General features: G+C 37.8%; 1 protein-coding gene across 2 annotated transcripts in view; it reads left to right on the top strand.

Annotated features, from left to right (window-relative positions):
- Positions 1–20380, top strand: part of LOC142339250 (dolichyl-diphosphooligosaccharide--protein glycosyltransferase subunit DAD1-like) — a 277073-nt gene that overhangs the window by 215762 nt on the left and 40931 nt on the right. For both annotated transcript variants that reach the window (XM_075389121.1, XM_075389120.1), the window contains exon 2: positions 16285–16527. In XM_075389121.1, coding sequence (XP_075245236.1) covers positions 16317–16527 — 211 coding nt within the window. In that variant the 5' untranslated portion in view covers positions 16285–16316. The remainder of the gene's footprint in view (positions 1–16284; positions 16528–20380) is intronic.

The following is a 20380-nucleotide window of genomic DNA, read 5'->3' on the forward strand; positions in this document are numbered from 1 at the left end:
AATTTGTGCTACGCCTAATGATGGGATGGGATTCGTTTGTTTTTGGAATATTAGGGCTGTCGGGTTCGAAAAATTTGAGAACCTTTATCACATGCAATGCCAAAAATAAAACTAAGCAGAAACAGAAAAAAAGGGAATGTTGTTTGGAAATTCTATCTAGAGGCTTTGCTGATCAACAAACAATTGACAATAACTTGACGAAGCCCTAAAAATCAACGAAAATATAGCTTGAAAGACTAAATATCCAGAAAATTGTACATCAAGCCTTGCTAATCACAAATTTGGAAAATTTCAGATGAAATTAAAAAGATCGCAAAAACAACACCGGAATGCAATTCAAACGATAAGTTGATAAGTTGAAAAAAAGGACATGCTTACACTTTTCTTACAGCACAGAGGCCAATTAAGCATTAGACATATAGAAAAGCTACAAAAAAAACCGCACCTCAGAGTGATCTACACAAAACAAAAACTAAAAACCTCCTTACCATCCTTTTTTAGTCTTAACCGGAATCTAAATTTGCAAGTGTTTTGAAATGTACTCCGTGTAATGATATTTAGGAACGAAATATTTCATCAATTATTAACTCGGGGAATTCAGTTGAGCTCAGTTTTTACAAAAAGATGGGTCCGAAAAAAGTTTGTGCTACGCCTAATGATGAAATGAGATCGGTTTGTTTTTTGGAATAGCAGGGCTGTTGGGTTCGAAAAAAATCAGACCAGTTATCACATGCAATGTCAAGAATATAACTAAGCAGAATTAGAAAAATAGGGGACTTTGTTTGGAAATGCTTTGAAAGTGACATATGGGTATTCAAACTAGAAAACGAAAACTATTTGAAAGCTATGTAGAAGAAATAGTTTGTACACTAAATATGACCCCGTTAATTTGCTTCAACCTTCGACTACGGAAAAAATTGAAAAACAGCGCCGTCGACTGCAGAAGTTGTGAGAACTGGTATCACTTATAATGTCAAAACTATACTTAAAGAGCAATACAAAAAATATGCAATGTTGTCTGGAAATGCTTTGATTAACAAAACGATCCAATTGATAATCAAACTAGAAAATGAAAACAATTAGAAAGCTATGTAGAGGAAATAATTTTTTCAGTAAAAATGAACCTTTTAATTTGCTTCAACTAAGAAAAAAATTGAAAAAAATTCGAGCTTACAATGGAAAAGTGGATTAAAAAACAAACTAGCCTTCATGGATATGGCAAACTAAGTTGAAGAACAAAGAAAAATCTATTGTTAATGGAATTAAGAGCAGGCAGACAAAGGACAAAATCTAAGTATCCAGAGCTTTTCCCCTAAAGCTTAAGAACGTTATTGTAGAATTTATTATCTGCAGGCTTTTTGATCTAAAAACAGATTGGCAATATTGACGAAGGCCTAAAAATCAACAAAAATATAGCGTGAAAAACTCAGTACTCAGAAAATTGGTTGTCAGGCGTTGTTAACCAGCCCATTGCAAAATTTTTAGGTGACACTAAACTTACTACAAAAACAACAGCGGAATGAAATTCAAACGATTAGCTAATGTAGAAGGACATGCTTACATTTTTCTTACGGTATTGAGGCCAATTAAGCCTTAGACCTAAAAATGCTAAAAATGTTTATGTATTTTTACAATGAACCAAAACACGGAAACTAAAAGCCTGCTTAACGTCTAGTTCTGACGAGCATCTGAAATTGCGCTTGCTATACACAATAACTCATAATGGATGCAATTCCACCATTGTCGGGCAAACTTGCATACATGTAACCACGTCGGTGGCAGAGCGTCAAAAACGACCCATCGTAGTTCAGCATGTAAGCGAATGTTGCGGCACATCAAGCGCTCTTGATTGGCGTAAAACGATCAGTGCAATGTGCCACAAAAACTTAACCAACAGTGGAAGCAAAACATATGGCAAAAACGAAGCCATCGTTGGACACGCGCGGTGAGTACCGAAGTCAGGATTTGAAATTGAAAAACTAGACAACAGTTGTCATGTTGCTCAATTGAAAATTGCATTTCAGCGAATAGAAACTTTGAAATGCTCCAAAATGTCACCGAAACGGTACAAACTCACCAAGAACTTCAAAAATCTAGATTCAAAGAACTTGAATAAAAAAATTAGAAGAAAACCAGAAGAAAAATTTAAAAAATAACCGGAAAACGGAATATCGGAAATACCAAGCACCTCTTTTTTTACTGTTTGTTCATTATTTGAAAAGAAATCATTTTAATTCTAAGTAGAATAACTTTAAGCTGCATTTTACGTTATTGGGCTTGATAAGACGAAAACATTTGTGCATTCAATTTTTTTAAAAAAATCTTAGCTTTTCATCAAAAAATAGTCTAATACAGGGTAATACGTACTCAGTGTTATTGCATTTAGGAAAAAGTTTCCCACCATACAGTGACTCGGGAATCCTGAAGAATTTAATTGAGCTCTACTATCGCAAAAAAATGGGTTCAATAAAGATGTCAACAACCAACATCCTTTAGTCTGACATTAATATGTTGCAGAGTAATAAAAAGTTTGGACGACGCCAGAGGATGAGATTAGGCTGGGAGAAACGAATTTTTTGCATCTGTCATAAAAAAAATTAGTTTGGACTAGCAGGGCCGTCTAGTTCGAAAAATATAAGAACTGGTATCACCTAAAATGTCAAAAACGTGTGTAAGGAGCAATACAGAACAATAAGTGATGTTGTGTGAAAAGGCTTTGAATAAGAAATCTCAACAGTTGATAACCAAATCATTTGAAATCTATATGGAAGATATAAATTGCATAGTAAAGAATAACCCGTTCATCTGCTTCAACTACAATGGAGTCTACAATGAAAATGTGATTAAAAATGAACTAGCCCTTCTGGACATGTCAGTGTACAATGATGAACAATGAAAAGTTTCTTGTAGAGGGAAGCTAAACAACAACTCTAGATTTCTCCAATAGCATAAAAAAATATTGTAAAGGGCACTATCTACAGGTTTTTCCGATCTAGAAACAAATGACAATACTTTGACGAAGCCCTATGAATCAACGACAATATAGCTTGAAAACTAAAAATCCAGAAAATTAGTCATCAGGCCTTGCTAATCACAAAAATGGAAAATTTCAGTTGACTTTAGAAAGACCGTAAAAAACAACACCGGAATGCAATTCAAACGATAAGCCAAAAGCAGAGGGACATGCTTACACTTTTCTTACAGCATAGAGGCCAAATTAGCATTAGACTTAAAGAAAAGCTACAAAAAATAACGCACCCCAAAGTGATCTACACAAAACGGAAACTAAAAACCTCCCTACCACCCTTCTTAATTTTTTTTAGTTTTAACCGGAATCTAAAGTTGCAAGTAATATAAAACGTACTCCGTGTAATTATATTTAGGTTGCGCTCAATTTTCACAAAATTTGGGTCCATTATAAATGTCAACAACCGAACGTTCAGTCTGACATTAATTTGTTACAGAATAACGAAAGTTTGTGCGACAACTGAGGATGAGATGAGATTGGGAGAAACGAAAATTTTCTATAAAAATTGCCCTGTTGTGTTCGAAAAATGTAGGAACTGGTATTACTTAAAATCTCAAAAATATACGTTAGGAGCAATGCAAAAATTAAGTGGTTTTGTTGAAAATGTTTCAAATGTGAAAACTCACCAATTGAAGATCAAAGTTGTAAATAGATACTATTTGAAAGCAATTTTAAGGAAATAAATTGCATTGTAAATGACGACCCGCTCATTTGCTTCAGCTACACTGGAGTTTACAATGAAAAATGGATTAAAAAAGAACTAGACCATCCTGGATATGTCAGTGGACGTTAATGAACAAAGAAAAATTTCTTGTAATTGGAATCAAAAGCCAAAAGACATTGGAAAAATTATAAATTTCCCCTATATCACAAGAAAAATATTGTAGAAGTTACTATGTACAGGTTTTTTGATCTACAAGCCACTGGCAATACTTTCAAGAAGCCCTAAAAATCAACAAAAAATGTAAGTTGAAAAGCTCAATAATCAGAAAATTGATACCCAGGCATTGTTAAACAGACACTTTGAAGTATTATTGGTGACCCTATATATACCGCAAAAAGATCAGCGGAATGAATAAAGCACAAAACGGTAAAGGGTACTCTGTGCCATTACATTTGTGATCGAAATACGTTTTCAAATAGAGACTCATTTTCGAGGATTTCAGTTGGGCTCGGATTTACCATAAAAGTTGGTCCAAATTAGATTTCAACAATTAGCCACTCAGTCTGAAGTTATTATGTCGCAAAGCAAGGGAGAGGTTTGTGGGGCGCCACCAAATGAAACACTTGAACTGAAATAAATTAATCAGTAACAAGCTATTTGGTTTTTATAGCTGGAAGATCTACTGAAAAATATCTTTTAAAGGCCATTGAAAACGGGAAAGGAAGTTGATGTAATTTTTTTGGCTCTTCAAAAGCATTTAGCTTAGTTCTTCAACAACGACATTTAGAAATACTTAAACAAGTGGGATCATCTGATAAAATGGATATGTTTTGTGACATCAACTCAGTGCCGCGAACAATCTCCTCAGAGCTCTACTAATTCGCCAATGGCGTTGAAGCTTTTTTTTCGCCAATGACGCTAAAACAAATCACTTTATCAGAAAACACCCAATTTCTGCAAAATGACCTGAAACTGTATTTCCATTACCATCCCGTCAAAATCAAAAAATCATCGGATATACATACTTGAAAAGCAAGAGATGAATCCGTATATTCGGCAAAAGAACTTGTTTTAAATACAGACATTTTTGTGGTCTTTAAAAATAGTATTATAACCAAAATAAAGAAATTTGATGCAGTCCTGGCAATAATTAAAAGATCTCTGCCACAGAAAGTGTTGGTTAAGCTCTATACAGCTCTTTTACGACATCATCTTAATTCTGCAGCAGAACTTTGGAGCCAACGGCTGACTAAACTTAACAGCTGCGCAGAAAAAGTGCAAAGGAGTGCAGGTGCGAAATCAGTTCTCTAACAAATGAGGAAAAAACCGAGACACCTGGATCTTTCTATGCAACTTAGCAGAAAGTGGTCGATTAATCCAGATTTTCAAGATCATAACAAAGAGGATAGATACGGAAATTTGCGAAGGACTGTTGGAAAGGAAAAATAGAGAGATGAGTAAAAAATTTCAGCTGTTAAAGCAAAGATCCAGAGTGAAAAAATATGTTTTTTTAACCGTCAAAGCACAGAAAGAACGGAATGATACGCAGAAAGAATTAACCGGAAGCAATTGTGTTGACATTTTGAAATACTACAACTCCAAAAGTACTACAACAACACAACACACTGGAAAGCACAGTTTTTAATTGTGCACAAGAACAAAATAGGTTATAAGTTTGTAGATACCCTGAATGAGCTTCTCCGACCGATAGCCAAAAACAGGCAACATGCAGAGTTTACCTTCTACGCTGCCATGCTCTTTGGCTCCACATCTTATTCTACCCGTATCAATAAGACCATTAGCAGACGACTCAAAATGTGGAGCAAAGGACAAATAAATGAGCTGATTTCTCAAAACAAGCCTTGAAAACAAACCAAAAACCACAAAACAAACCAAAAACGTCACAAAGAACAATCAGAATGAAGTGCGGATCTTCAACCACCTCATGCACCAAGGTGAAGTCTCCAGCGGAAACTAGACTCGAAGTCTGTCCCTCAGTCAGTCTGTAGGATCCTCCACTGTTATAGATGTTCTCAGTGAAAAGCACGTAGCTGCAAACGAAGCCAAACCCGCACTAGCGTGATAGCCGAGAGGTAAGGTGTGTGGTTCACACGCCAATGATTGAGAGTTCAATCCTCCGTGAAGCTGTCTGTGTGAGGATGAGCTCTTACTTAACCATAGCTTCAGGTTGACCATAGCCTGACCAATGTTGGCTGCAATGATGGAACCACGTGAAAGTTTCAGACGCAAAAAAAGAGGCTATAGTCACCAAAAAAAGAGCAATGCTGCTCATGAAAAGATCAGTCTGAAATGTGGGGAATAATAAGAAAAAGGGCAGCTGAAAACAGGCTACTGTAGGCCTAATGCTGTTCCACTGCGATTACGCAGAAACCACAATTATTATTATTATTACTAAAACGCGATGTCCAAAAACCCGGATCCTCCTTATCATCCTTCAGTCCACAAAAAAAATCAGCACAGAAAAGGCGATACAAGCTTATTTAGAAACCATGGAGGCCATAGACCCTCAGGCGTTGATGTTGACTAATGGCGTCGACGATCAACTGCATTTGGCCAATCTTCCACCGACCTCCGCAAAAAGACTATCGCAAAACTGGCATATCAAATTAGCAACAAACATTTACCCCCCCCCCCATCAATTAGCCACTTACAATGCTTACCCAGCTTAACAGGAAACCTGGAGTCAGATAGGAATAGGAGAAGTTTTGCGGAAAATGATTGGACGATGTATTGTAGCGTGTGTCAAACATAATCTGAAAATACTTGGGAAAAACGTGGCATAGAGTGTGCCATTCGCACGCTGTGAGCTTACTTTAATGAAGATAATAACGAAGCAGCCCTTGTGATTGATAGGAAAGCCTTCATTCAACTAAATAGAAGTCTCGCACTGCACAACATCACCAAGTCTTGTCTCCACGCTGAGAATAACTCTCACCAAGAACCCTCTAAGCTGTTTGTCGACCAGTAAACAAGTTTTTCTCAAAAAGCGACAACTCAGGTCAGACAACTTTGCTATGACAATGTACGGTATAGCCACGTTGCCTTGATTAGTTGTGTTGTGGTCAAACCGGCAGCATAGAACAGAATTGGTATGCAGCTGGTGGCTCAGCTGCTGGAAAACTAGCGAATCTCGAAAAAAAATTAACGGAGTTTTTTATCGCTTTTGTCTCGGAGGCAAACCTTACGGATATCTGGTGAACGATCCTAGATGTCAGTTAGTGGTTGAGGAGTAGAAACTAGAAGAGGCGTGAAAAATCTTTGCCAAATCGTGTTTTGGGCTCCGTTTTGTGACAACTCACCGTGCTTTGATTTTGAACTTGCTTCCTTGCGTAAATATGTGTCCAAGCTTGGGAAACTCTAATTTTTTTTAAATTGCCGCAGAAAATTTACAGCTGCTTAACCAAAGGCGTTCCACATAAATTTGCGTACATGAACCGAGCAAATTCCACCTTAACTGACGCCGTGGAAACAACTCTGAAAGAGAAACTTTTACCAGCCATAACCAGCCATAATCAGCCATAACCAGCCATAACCGGCCAGAACCCTCGGTTAGTTCCTTTGTAGTATTTACGCCCTGCCCTTGTGCCTAGGTAGGTTGAATTCAGCTAACATGACGGCAAGTACACGTGATTACTTCAACTTGATTGACCTACCCAAAACCCTGAACAACCTCATCCAGGCTAAAATTGTTCAAAATATTTTGCAACAGGAAATAAAAAAAGTGGCCCAAATTAAGAAAAAGAAAACAAAGCTAGATAGTCTGAAAGAAGCAATGAATCAACACTCCTGGGAATAAACTCCTGGGAGCTTGCTTCACAAAAGGTGTTTCTGGCTGGCTAAATGCCCTAACTCTCAAAAACGTACAATTTCCGCCTAAAAAAGATGGAGTTTCTAAATGGACTGGACTTACGATATGGCCGCGAGCTAACAAAAACACCAAGTACATGTCATTGTGGGGAAACACTCAACATAACGCATGCCCTCCACTGTGCAAAACTCTGGTACATTCATATTCGCCATAACGAAATCCGATACACGTTCGTGAGTTTGATGAACGAGACTTGCTATGATGCCAAAATTGAGCCAAAGCCTCAATCGATTCAAGGAGAATCCTTTTACACAAAAACACAAGCACTGATGACGACGCTCGAATCGACACCAAGGCGAATGGAATCTGAGATTCGCAATCCTCTAAGACATTTTTCAATGCCAAAATTTTCAGCTTTCTCAATTTTTATGTTTGAAAACCATTAAGAATGCTTTCTGATATCACAAACGACTTAACAAATTTAAAATTGAGACCCCGCATTCTCGAAGTTGAAAACAGTTCTTTCAATCCTCTAGTTTTTGCATGCACTGGTGGTAGTGGCCCCTCCACCAAACCAAGTAATGAAAAAGATAATCAAAAAAATTTCCGACAAGAAAAATGAACTCTACTCGGGCACCATCAACTTAATTTTCAAACTTTTAGAAAAATTCGAACTCCTGCAAAGCTCTTTTTTATGTCTCAGGGGATGTAGATTCTCAAGAAGTCATACACACCCGCCGACTTTTCTGTGTCTGCAATTGTTGAAGAATGAAGGCCGCGCAATCCATTGTTCAGTCACCTTCAAGTCATTGTTTTAATATTTTACTTGACTATCTCCTAACTGTAGAAGAAACTATTTTGTTATTTTAAAATTAGTTCTGATAATTAAAACATTCGAAATTTACGTTTTTCGTCAGGTTAAAAAAGTTTTGGAAACTGTTAAATGATAAAATGAATAGGTATTTACATTTGTCGGAGAGCACAATTTAAAAAATTCTAGGAACTATATTAAAAATTAAATCCCTAATTTACCCTTTATAAAATATTTAGCCTATTTGCAAATTCATATTTACATCTGCTATCAATTTCTTTAAAAATGTTCCTATTCCAGGAACACGATTCAGTTTTGTGCAGGTTTTTTATATTTCTTGGGAAATTCCGATTTTGCCCCAACCCCACATATCCTTGATGTGGAGGTTTTGAAAATTTCGTTTTGCCATGTACAAAATATTTATGCCTTATTTGTCTTTGTCAATTCAAAATTATGATAAGAACTATTATTTTAGCAACATTTCCCGCCCCTATCCAAATGGCGTTTGTTTATTCAAGGCTTCCACTTCCTGATGTATATTAATTTGATCGCCATGAAATTCTCTACTGTGCAACAGACATCCAGAATTTTTCATTTAATGTCATTTGTGGAGTCACAACACTCAACAAGATGTTGAACCCCCTGTGATTCCTTCTTTTGATGTTCTGATATCCTAGTGGTAGTATGCTGGCTTGTCTGCTCAACGTAGGTGAATCCGCATTCATTACATTTTATCCCTTATACCCTTATATCTTAATTTTTGCGTTAAGAATACCACTCGCAAGTTACATAGTTTCCTCAATTTGCTTGGAAAGTCTTATGTAAGGTTGCTTCTGTTGAAAAATTGTTGGTTTATCATGCCCTTCTGATGCCCTTTTTTATGCCCTTTTGATGTTGTTTTCAATTGATCTTTAATGTCAATTTTTCTCTTTTCAAGAGATAATTCAAAATTCTGGTTCACTGTTTTCGAAGATCATTCATCTGAGTACTGATTTCTGGTCAAGCATGTCTCGTTATCTTCAAGAGCCTGATCGAAAGCCACACAATTGAATGCATTAAAAGCCCTGTGAACCGTATCTTGGGTCACATTTTTCTATTGCTGAAACGGTGCGCAGCTGCAACAATTCACAGTTATTTCACTGTCAGTTGGTTTTTGATACTATTTTTTTGGTTACTAATTTTATTTTTGTTGCTCATATTTACAATGAAGCCAAATCCGCTTCCATGCTCAATTTTTCTAGGTAAATTACAAGTGTTTCTGTAATGAATTTGCACTTTTTAGGAACTCGTCCGGGTCACCACCAACTGTGCAGATATTGTCATCCATATACCTTTTGAACAGTTTTTCACCTGAACCTGCCCCTCTGACTGTTGACTTCTGCATGCAATACGTACGTATCCAAATCAAATCTGGCATGTTGTTTTTCCTTATTTGTTATTTTTTGGCCTTTTGCATGAAACCAGTTTATACATGGCTCAAATTGTGCTCCCGTTCTGGGAAGGTCACGCTCCAGGTGCAGTCTTTGCGATTCCGTTTTGATCAGATTTAGAGATCCGCTCATTGAGTTCTGACTTTTTTAGTGATTCCTCAAAGCATTTCATCTAATTGTTTGCTAGTATTACAGTAATGCACCTATATAACCCTACCAGCTGCCGAAAAACAGATGGAGTGGTGTAACTTTTTTGTGTAGCTTTGCTAGCCTATAAAGCCTAGCTGGTTATGAACCAGTTGATCAAATGTTTTGGGCAATTTTGTCACTAATTTACCCCTGCATCAATTGTTGCATGCTGTTATTTATCTGTTTTTTTCCATTTTGATCACAACTTCACCTTTCGCTTCATTGATTTTTTGGATTTGACGCGAGTTTCGCACATCTTCAGATTTTTCTGTGTACGTTGACTTCTTCAACTCGTAAAAACCTCATCGTTTTTCAAACGGTACCGCCAGCGCAAATCCTTGTATTTGGGTAATTATGCACATTTTGACCCATCTATTCATCGGGTTTTGCCTACATTTTTTGCATACTTTTTGCGGACGCCTCAATTTCACAAAGTTTTCCACCCACAGTGTTAATCTTTCGTATTTCACTTAGAAGTTTATCAGAATCTGCGAGGAGGTGCAAATCATTAAAATTGTCTCTCAGCGCGTGTTTAGGTCCCAATGATAGGATGTCAAGTGCAGTCTTTGCAAATTCACCACCGTCCATTATCACAGAGTTACGATGGGAGCCATTCCGCAGCTGTCTATCCTATCTCTCTGACAGTTTATCCAGTTTTCCATTAGGAGTATTTTGAACCATCGCTGAGTGATTCCATATGTCACGCCTAATGCTGCTAACAACGGATGGCATCAATTCTTGTTTCACCTTCTCCCTAAATTTGGTCCAATTAGTTACAAGTGTTTCCTTGAACAGTTTACCGCCTCTTTCAGCATGGTTTGGTTTTTGCTCTATGAGCTTTAATTGAAAACTGCCCAACGCATGTTTTGCAAAAATTGTCAGTTCTATGAGCCCGAAATTTCAAAAAATGGAAAAAGCAGCTATTTGATTCATCTTAGCTCATTGAATTTCTGTAGTAACCTTAAAATTCTCCCGTACATGCTCACGAATTCTATTATGCGCAAGCAGCTAAAGGCGCTGAGATGACAGCTAAAGGCGCTGATTTTTGACTGATTACCTATGAGACAGTATATTGAACCACTTGTCATAATAATTTATGTTTCAAACATCAGAATCTAGATTTTTGTCAGAGAATAATTAAGATGTATAAAAGCTGTCATTGAGACCAAACACTGTGTTCAAACATCATAATTATTCCCTGACATAACCTCGGTTCTCGTGTTTAAACCATAAAATTCTATGACAAGTGGTTAAAAAACTGTCTCATAAGTTTTACAATATGCTGATTTTTACGATTGTGCGACAGTTTTACGAATTTAAAGCAGTTGTTTACAGAATCTGCTGGGTCTACGTCACCGATTCTACAGAATCTGCTGTGTCCAAAACCTTTTCAGAAAAGTAGTGGCTTCGGTTGAATTCTATTCAACAGCCTTAACTCACAGACCGAATACTACTATTCATGAATGGAATTGGATGAATGTCTGGTTAGAAAATAGCGAAAAGCTGGGAGTTGCTTCTCTACAAATACAGGAGCAATTTAATAATGTTCAACAAGAACACAATATGCTAAAAGGGCAAGTTGCTGACTTAGAGCAGCAACTAGTCCTAGCTGAAAGTCAACTGGAGGAATTTCGTGTTAGAATTGAAGCTAATAACAGTCTCTTTTTAAGTCTAGTTCCTCTCCCGCATTATGGTACTGAAAATACTATCAATGTCCGTTGGCCATTTTTGGCTTGAAGGCACACTCTGAGGCATATGATAGCGCTATGGAGAAGAGTAAAACTTATTTTCGTGCGTATGTAAGTTATTGCGTCCGAGTATGCTTGGTCTTTATTTTCAACAATTTTGCTTACCAGATGTTTTATAGTGCGCGTTGCGGACGGTCCTAGGCCCTCTATGCAGGAAAAGACGAGCGAAACAAAGTGAATCTTCTCGACGAGAAGTATTCGCTGCTCGCATTTGAGACTCATGATATTTCTACACTTCTACGAAGTTTTTTAGGCACGACTTGGCGAGCGGGTTATAGATCGTCACCTCGAAAAAATAACGGCTGGACTTGTATCGAATAAGCTATTCTCTTTAATGTTTAAATGGGCGTTTTATCACAACTAGTAGTTTTGTATATAAAAAGGACTTGCCTTGAAGCAACTCAAGGGTTGGCTCAACTTCCACATCATAGCAAACGTCATGTAAAATCTTAGCAAAGTTCTCTTGAATCTCGTTGTGTCTCATGTGTATACCATCCTTCCTGAGATTGTAATTGGGTGAATTTTTCACCAAATGGTCAATTAATGGGCGTATTTTTGTCTTGATGTTATAGCTAATGCAAATCCCGTCTCTAAATTCGGACTTCGTTAGTGTGACAGCTTAACGTTTAAGCGCTAGAGCTTTGAGCCAGTTCGAGGCTACTATTTTCAAAGCCGTTTCCATTACCTGGCGTTTCTCGATCCTCATCTTCAAGAGGAGCGCATGCGGTCAACAAAGCGGCATTCTCCTTTTCGTGTTCTATTGGTTCCTTGGTGTTACGTCCGCCCTCTCCAGTTGGTAGCGGAAAAAATTGCCGTCCAGACTTAGACACCAGACGGACGTCAAAGACGGACGGCGAGACGTGCGTTTGGATGTTGGTTTCCACGTCTGGGATGATATTCCGTGAGTTTGGCGTTGTCCTAGACATGAAATTTAATTTCTGTTGCAATGGTTGTGTAGGCGCTTTGAGGGTTTTTTCTATGTGCCCTAATTTTTAACAAGTTGAGATACTTCCCAGCTATGGATACCTCAATGGTCTCACAGGCTTTCTCATTGCCTATTACAGATCCTCGCAAGTGGCAGCCCTCAACAACTTTAACTGCCGTTCCCTCAAACAAACTGAGAACTTTCAACTTTGTGCCTCTTTTACCATTAATTGACATTTGGGGGCGTTCACTGTGCAGCCAAATAGCTACCATAATCATTGAGTTGTTTGACGAACAAGAGTAAGTCCTCCAAACGTCCTACTGCGCTGCCGTCGTCTGCGTACCATTTTTGAGAGACGTGCTTTTTCTAGACAAGACTGAGCAAGGGAAGGGTGGCTACTCCATACATAGCCGTAGCAATGGGGTTGTGCCCTTTAGACACTGCTGCGTTTCATCTGCGACGTCAAAATCCGATGGGGCTGAATATGAGTTCTGAAAAAAAAAACTCGAAGCGGGGCAAGTTCTCTTAATTTTTTCAACTTGCATGTTGCTCTTGAGGCAGTTGAAGGCGTGTTTTTGCGTCTACTATGAAAACAGCATCATTTTTTCAGTTTCTAATATTGCAATGGCAAACAAAATTGCGTACTCAATCACGCCCTTGTGACCTAGGCAACGTTGTTTGTTGCCGCCCAAGAAGCGTAGGTTGTTTTTACACGCTTGATGATGCTTTTGCCTGTGATGCGAAGAAGAACTTCTCCTACGCCAATAGGTCACACACTGGGGTTTTTGTTTAAAGGGATTAGCCTGCACGGGTTGTACACTTCGAGATTCTTCAGATACGTGTTGGGTTGCCAGATGAATGACAATTTTGGCTACCGTTTTTGCTATGTTTGCTGAAACTTATTTGAAACAAATGAAAATTCGTCGCTATTCGTTTGCGTCTAAACTGGACGGTCCGTGGCTGTCATGTATTTTCAAGTCCGCATTTTTAACTGCTGATGGGCCTATGTTTTCAAAGATTTCGGGTTCGTACGGGATTGACTCAAACGTGTTTTCCTGAACTATGTAATTGAGATTTACTTGAGGAGTCAAGTGTTTCTCTGTTTCTCTTTGAGCAACTCATATACAATTTTCCTTTAAAGGTATCATTTGGTGATAGTATCCCGGGCGATAATTCTCCAGTGAGATACTTGATGGCTTTCAAAAGCGAAAGTGACTCTTGAAAATGTTGTATAAACGGTGCTGTGGACAAACACTGTGTTTGGAAAGACAAACATTGAGGTCTCTGAGTTTTAGAATCCCGGTTAACCACAAAGGATTCTATACTTTGCTTTAAATCGATTGCTTTTACCTTGTTTTTAACGATGCTATGAGCATGGGTTTTTGAGGTAAGTTCTCATACCAATTCACAAAAAGTACCTCGTCAAAAACTATCGGCCAATCTCATTATTAAAGTTGATAGCAAAATACATAAAATATGACTTTATGATGCTTTGTACGATCGTTCCTCAAAATTTCTCACCAGCCATCAACACGAATTTGTTCGACAAAAATCCACAGTCACGAACGTGTTGACTTTTTTGCAAAATGTTTACAAAGCGCCTGACAAAAATAGTAGCAGTGAATTTGTTGCCTTCTATAATGATTTCTGCAAAACATTTAATAAGGTGCCTTATTTTGAATTGCTATGCAGAGTAGCGGAGATTGGCGTCTGAAGATGCGTCCTCAAGGTCTTATTCGACTACCTGACAATCCGGAAGCAATATGTGAGAGTGGAGATTGTCTGCTCGCAGATGAAAGATGTCAGGATTTATGTACCTCAAGGATCCCTACTAGGGCCTTTGTTGTTCTGTATATTCATTAATAATCTACCCGAGGGCGTTATTTTCAGTGAAACCTGTCTCTTTGCGGATGATCTCAAAGTTCTTTCAATAAACCGCACTACAGCTGAATTTCAGAGAGACCTGCATTCCATCGGAAACTCGGTTAGCTCGAACAAGATTGAGTTTACCTAGGACAAATAAGCCAAAATCACACTCCGTGGTCATGATCACTCCTTCAATGTCTTCGGTGAAGTGCTGAATAGTGAAAACACAATAAGAGATTTAGGAATTCCATTGACCTCGGACCTAACTGGAACACTCACATCAACAAACGGATAGCTAAAGCAAACTGCGTCCGGGTCTTTACCATTATAGCCCCCCACACCCCAGCTCAGTGGTCAGATAACATATAGCCCCCCCCCCCAAACATGGTAATTATACCATAATGGAGGGCTATAATTTCATGGGGGGCTATAATGGGAAAGACCCCTGCGTCCTTTATTTAGTCCGAAGAAACATTGCCTACAATGTGAGCTTGAGAGTTAAAACATGCCTCAACAAATCGCTTAAACTGCCAATTCTCTTTGATGGCATTCAATTCATTTATTTGTCAAAGTCGAATGTTTCCATCTTGGAAAAGTTTCAAAGGAAAGTAATGAATTGGATCTGTGGAACTGGCTCATAGATTCAACAGATCAGAATGCTGAATATGCTCCCGGTAACGATGTATATACAGTCGCTAAACTTGTTGCTACTATCACCGCTCTCAAACGAACCACATAATAACTACGAGCTACTACAATTACAGGATGTCATTACGATCGAATGAACTGTTAAAACTGACAAAGACTAGGACAGAAAAAATGCGAAAAGAATTCGTCTTCCGCAAATCTCGACAACAAAGTAAACCCTTAGATTGATTTCAGCTCATCGACTGGACTCAAGAAACAGATTATGCAGTTGCTCTGGAATTTCGTGGAGACGAATTTCAACGAAAACAACACCTGCACCTGGCAGCTCGCATGCGACTGCCAAAACTGCAGAGAAAAGTGGACAATTTTCTAAACTTAATGCATGGGATAAATGCCCTTCAGCTTTGCTGTAAAGACTTTACAAGGACAACATACGGTGCTGTGATGTTTCACAGTGAGGGCTCAGTTTTCCGTCCATTGGAGGACCACACACCCGTTTTTTTTAATAAATAGGTAAATAAAAGAGAAAAAAATATTTTGAAGAATAGATTAGACCAACACTGGATCATGGAAAAATTTAAACCGTCATTTTGATGTTGAAGAAATGCCCCCCACCCCCCACGAAAGAGCTGAGCATCCCCCCCACGCAGAGGCGGATGCCTAAAGATCAGAAACCTTGAACTTGTTAAATATATGAGCCTCATTATCAACACAGAAATTTGAGCTACAGTAAATTTTTTAATTTAGAGTCTCCAAATACTTACTTTTAAATTTATAAATGCGGTTTGATTATAAATGAACTTGAAGATTGTCGAACCACCTCCGATTCTTTTCTTCCGCTAGGAATCCTCGACTCCTTCAGAAATAGATTTTTCGAAAGGTTTTTTCTAAAACTTTTAGTCAAAACAATCTGAACAATTACTTGCAACCAATTGATTGGCATACGGCAGTTCTTCGAACATGTAAAGTTGGTTGTTCGGTCTCATCTCAGTCTCTTCAACGACCGACTCATTTTCAGTGATACTACTTGTTTTTGTCAGCCAAATAGCGTTCGGGCACAATAGTCTCACACAAAAAGGCGGGATGACGTTTATTGGTGGGTTGGAACAAATACTGTTGATCAAAATATTGAGTTGTAGAACATTTTAGATTTGAATCGTTGACTAATTGTCTTCACAATGTCGGCAACTCTGAAGCAAGCTGTTGTTAGCATGTGGACTGAATATGACAGGAGCACCAGTACAAAATTGAAGCTCGTTGACTGTTTTCTGGGATATATAATGGCTACTGGAATCATTCAGTTCATTTATCAGCTTATTGTAGGATCTTTTCCCTTCAACTCTTTCCTGGCTGGGTTCATATCAACGGTGGCAACCTTCATATTGACTGGTGAGTGTTAGACTTTGGCGTGTTAGGATGTGTATTTAAAGGCCACGCTGAATGCCAAGTTAGTGAATTCTATTGTTCCGCAAAATTTCCTGTTTGAAATATAAAGATTAACTCTTCTTGCTGCAATTAAGATATTTTTACCATTAAAATTGGTAATTTGACAAAATATTTCTAAAATGTTCTTTTTGCTCCCCAAGTTCCTGTGAAACCGGATGAGTGAAATATCTCGAGAAGACATTCAAAGAATTTCAAGCATTAATGGAAATATATTAATCCAAAATGCAATTATATTTTGGATTGGAAATGTTGTTCGGATTTTTAATTAACCTTAGTGCACGTGACCTTTGATAAACAAAACGAAAACTCAAATTTCAAGAAAAACTGTTTAAATCAGCATGAGTGAAATTTATAATATCGATATACCTGATTTGAGTGCTGAGAACATTGCTGGCTTTTACCAGTAACAAACTAAGAGAAATTTGAATTGAACTCAATTACATTGTTTGAAATTATTGATTATTATACACTACATTTATAATAATAATAATAGTAATAATGGCTTCAGGACGAACAAGCTCCATCCGGGGTCAACCCGTTATATAGATATGCCAGTTTATATCTAAGTTTATCAAGTTATTTTTCACGTCTTTGCAATTTGAACATCCACATGGCAGTGTACGCCATGTGCAGGACTCTTGTTCATTTTACTTCAATTTGAAAAACTGCTGGTTGTTCATCAAAGGGGATGTCACTTTTGAAGAAACCATTGCAGATAATTGCAGGTTGACGTGCTCTGGTCCAGGAATCAGAATCACACTTTGTCTAAAACTGTGACAACAGAAGTTTTGCGTTGATTGCGCAGGAGTGGAATCCACGTCCTGGATTGTGATATAGTCCTTGCAGTTTAGGTCAACGTCACACCATGCAGTATTTTGGCAAATGGAAGAATCAAATTTAGTTCTTGATAAAGTAAGTTGTAGGAGGCCAAGTTTTAACAGAGCATTCTTGTAACTTAGAGTGTTGATGACATGAATCCATCTAACACCTTTTGCGCTGGATGCTTTCAAGTACAATGGGTGGGGTTTTGATAGGCTTCCATTGGGAAAAGGCAAATCTTATAATTGGCACTACATAATAGTGAATGCGTTTCTCTTATTTAGCAGAGTAGGGTTGGAGAAGTTGCGCCTCGCCCTAAAGAGGGCTTTGAGTGCCTACTGCGATTGATTTCTGAAGTTAAGATGATCCACAATCGGGCCCAGATCTTTTATCTGTTGATCCACTAGAGTGCTTTCAGAAATTGATTATCTTCAAGCCTTTTAGAGGGAGCAATTTGCTGTTAAAGAGATTTATTGACATTTAGTCTTTTTTGCACCAGTGCCAAAGTCGATTGCTAGCGTCACGGGACTTGTCCTAACGAGTTTCAGGTGAAATTTCCTGTTCTTACTTTCTGGTGTCTGCCAGGGGAGGTAGCTGCGTGAAAAACTGAAGCCCGTATTCCGTATTCCAGGCGTATGCAATTTTCTTGGAGCTTATGACTTTCCTCCTCGAAGGCTTTATGAAAATCAATGTACAGACTATGCACGTAGGTCATATCCTGAGAATCATAATTGAGGTAGATTTCGTGTAGGTAGTGAATGAGGTTGCTGACTGTGCATCGTTTTCTGCGGAAACTGTCCTGCAGTGGGGACAGGGTTAGATAAAGTTTATCAAAGATGAATTTTTTTGTTATTGTAACTAAACTCTAGGTGATATTAGCTGGCAATCTCCTTACTTGAAGATGGGAACTACTTCACTAATTTTCCACAACGTAGGGAAGATATTTGTTGGCTATTGTACAATGAGTTCGGTACGAAAAAGGCTAACGGTAAAGTTAATTTTCTGAAGCTTTCAGGTCCATTGGCATTGTGGGTATCCAGATTTCGTAAAACGAACTCAATTTATACTTGTTGGTGGAACATCAGAGCACTGTAAGCCGCTCCGCAGTGAGAACAGGAAAATACTACTGAAACAAACATTTGAAGAGGTCGGTCTTAAAATCGGCGTGGACTCTCGAGGTGTGTTGTTGTCGTGGTGAATTTTACACTCGGTATGAAATTTTTGTTCGAGAGGTTGTTCAGATATTTCTGGATGTCAGAGAACTTTTTTGAATGGCTATTTCAATTTCAAATTTGATCTTTTACAAGGGAAATTTTAGGTCGGTTTGTGTTTCGATTTTAATTACTAAGAAAGGTTTAGCAGATCTTTTATTTTCAGCCTGCAGTGTTTGTAAGTTTTTAATTGTGTGATGTTGCCGATGATACTCAGGGAGCGAGCCTTGTGCAATGTCTAGTGAGAAAATCTCTAGCATCACCACCTCTTGAAGTTTTCGACGAGATGCTGATAGCTGGGCACTTATCGAATTATTTTTTCCAGTGCCTTTAAAGCTAAAGTGTCTCAAAATAAGAATTTTACCGCGTTCAAGGTGTTCTGTGGTACGCTCTTGTTTATGATTGTTTACATCCGCTTTTCGTTTTTTTCATAGTTTTTTTGAAATAACGGTAAGTGTACTTGGCTCTCAGTTCTGAATGTTAGTTCTCAAATATGATGAAAGTTTTCACGTTTCACGTATGATGATTGTTTTCTCGTTACCGAAACAAACGTTTACGTATTTTTGTTTGTGATTATTTCGGTTTAGCAATAAATGCGATCTTGGCTGCCATTTGTCTATATTCTTTTTTTGTGAAGTTCTTTTTAATTGCTCTCAAACGAAGTTTGTAGCAATTATATTAGTCTTGTCGGTCTTTTTTATGCGATTTTTCGCTTGACCGATTTTTCGTCTGACGCTTTTGACTTATCGTCCTCAAAAACGGGATAAACAGGTAGCGCCCAGCGGGCATTAAGTGCTCTTAGAGCCTTTCAGCTCTGTTTCAGCTCAAACTGTTTTGGAGACTTAATACTTATGTTGTGAAGGGCGGTTCTTAGTGGTTGACGACACCCCCCCTCATCATCAGACCCCCGGTGGTTTTTAGGTTTCTCCAGCCTCAAGACTCGAGAAAACTTCTCTAGGGTTCAAAAGTAGTTACTGTATAACTTCTAAATGTAATGAAATGTTTTTCCAGATTTCAACACCACGTATTTCAGCATTTTTCTTACAAAACGCAAATTTTTGAATTTATTGTCAGTTTATTATCGCTATTGTCAGTTTATTTGTCATTATTGTCATTTATTCAGGTTTTTCAGCCTAACAAAAATTATCCGTTAGGGTTTGATAATGAGTTACTGAAAAATGTTTGTCGGCCATGGATAAGTTACAACTTTTATCACAAATTTTAGCAGTTTTTTTCAACTTATAATTTTCAAGTTTTTTGAACTTTTTTGTCATTTTCTTGGTTTCTCCAACCTCAACAGCCACACAAACACAAAGTGATACTCCTCTAGAGTTTGAGCATAGGTTACTGCATAGCTTCTGGATGTAATGGAAGGGTTTTCAAAATTTTAAGATCAGAAATTTTTAAAATTATTTCCAATTTTTTCAATTTTTTGGAACTTTACTTTTTTATCATTTTTTTTCCGGCACCAGGATCCTAGGGACCTGCTCCAAAGCTTCATCAAAAGCTGTCGCATAGTTTCTAGATTCATGGAATTGTTATCAATATTTTAATGACTCCAGCTTTAGCACTTTTTTGATAAAATATAATTTTTTAAATTTTCCAAAAGTTATTATCATGTTCCAAGTTTATGGATGTTTCTGAGCCATTAAAACTAATTAAAGCTTGAAATAGTGATTTTGGATAGTCTCTTAAGACAATGGAATGGTTTTGAAGATTTTAATGTGTTGAATTTTGGCAAGATTTTGTTAAAATTTGCAATTGTT

Source organism: Convolutriloba macropyga, chromosome 5 (assembly GCF_964194025.1).
Source record: "Convolutriloba macropyga chromosome 5, txConMacr16.3, whole genome shotgun sequence".
NCBI lineage: Eukaryota > Metazoa > Xenacoelomorpha > Acoela > Convolutidae > Convolutriloba > Convolutriloba macropyga.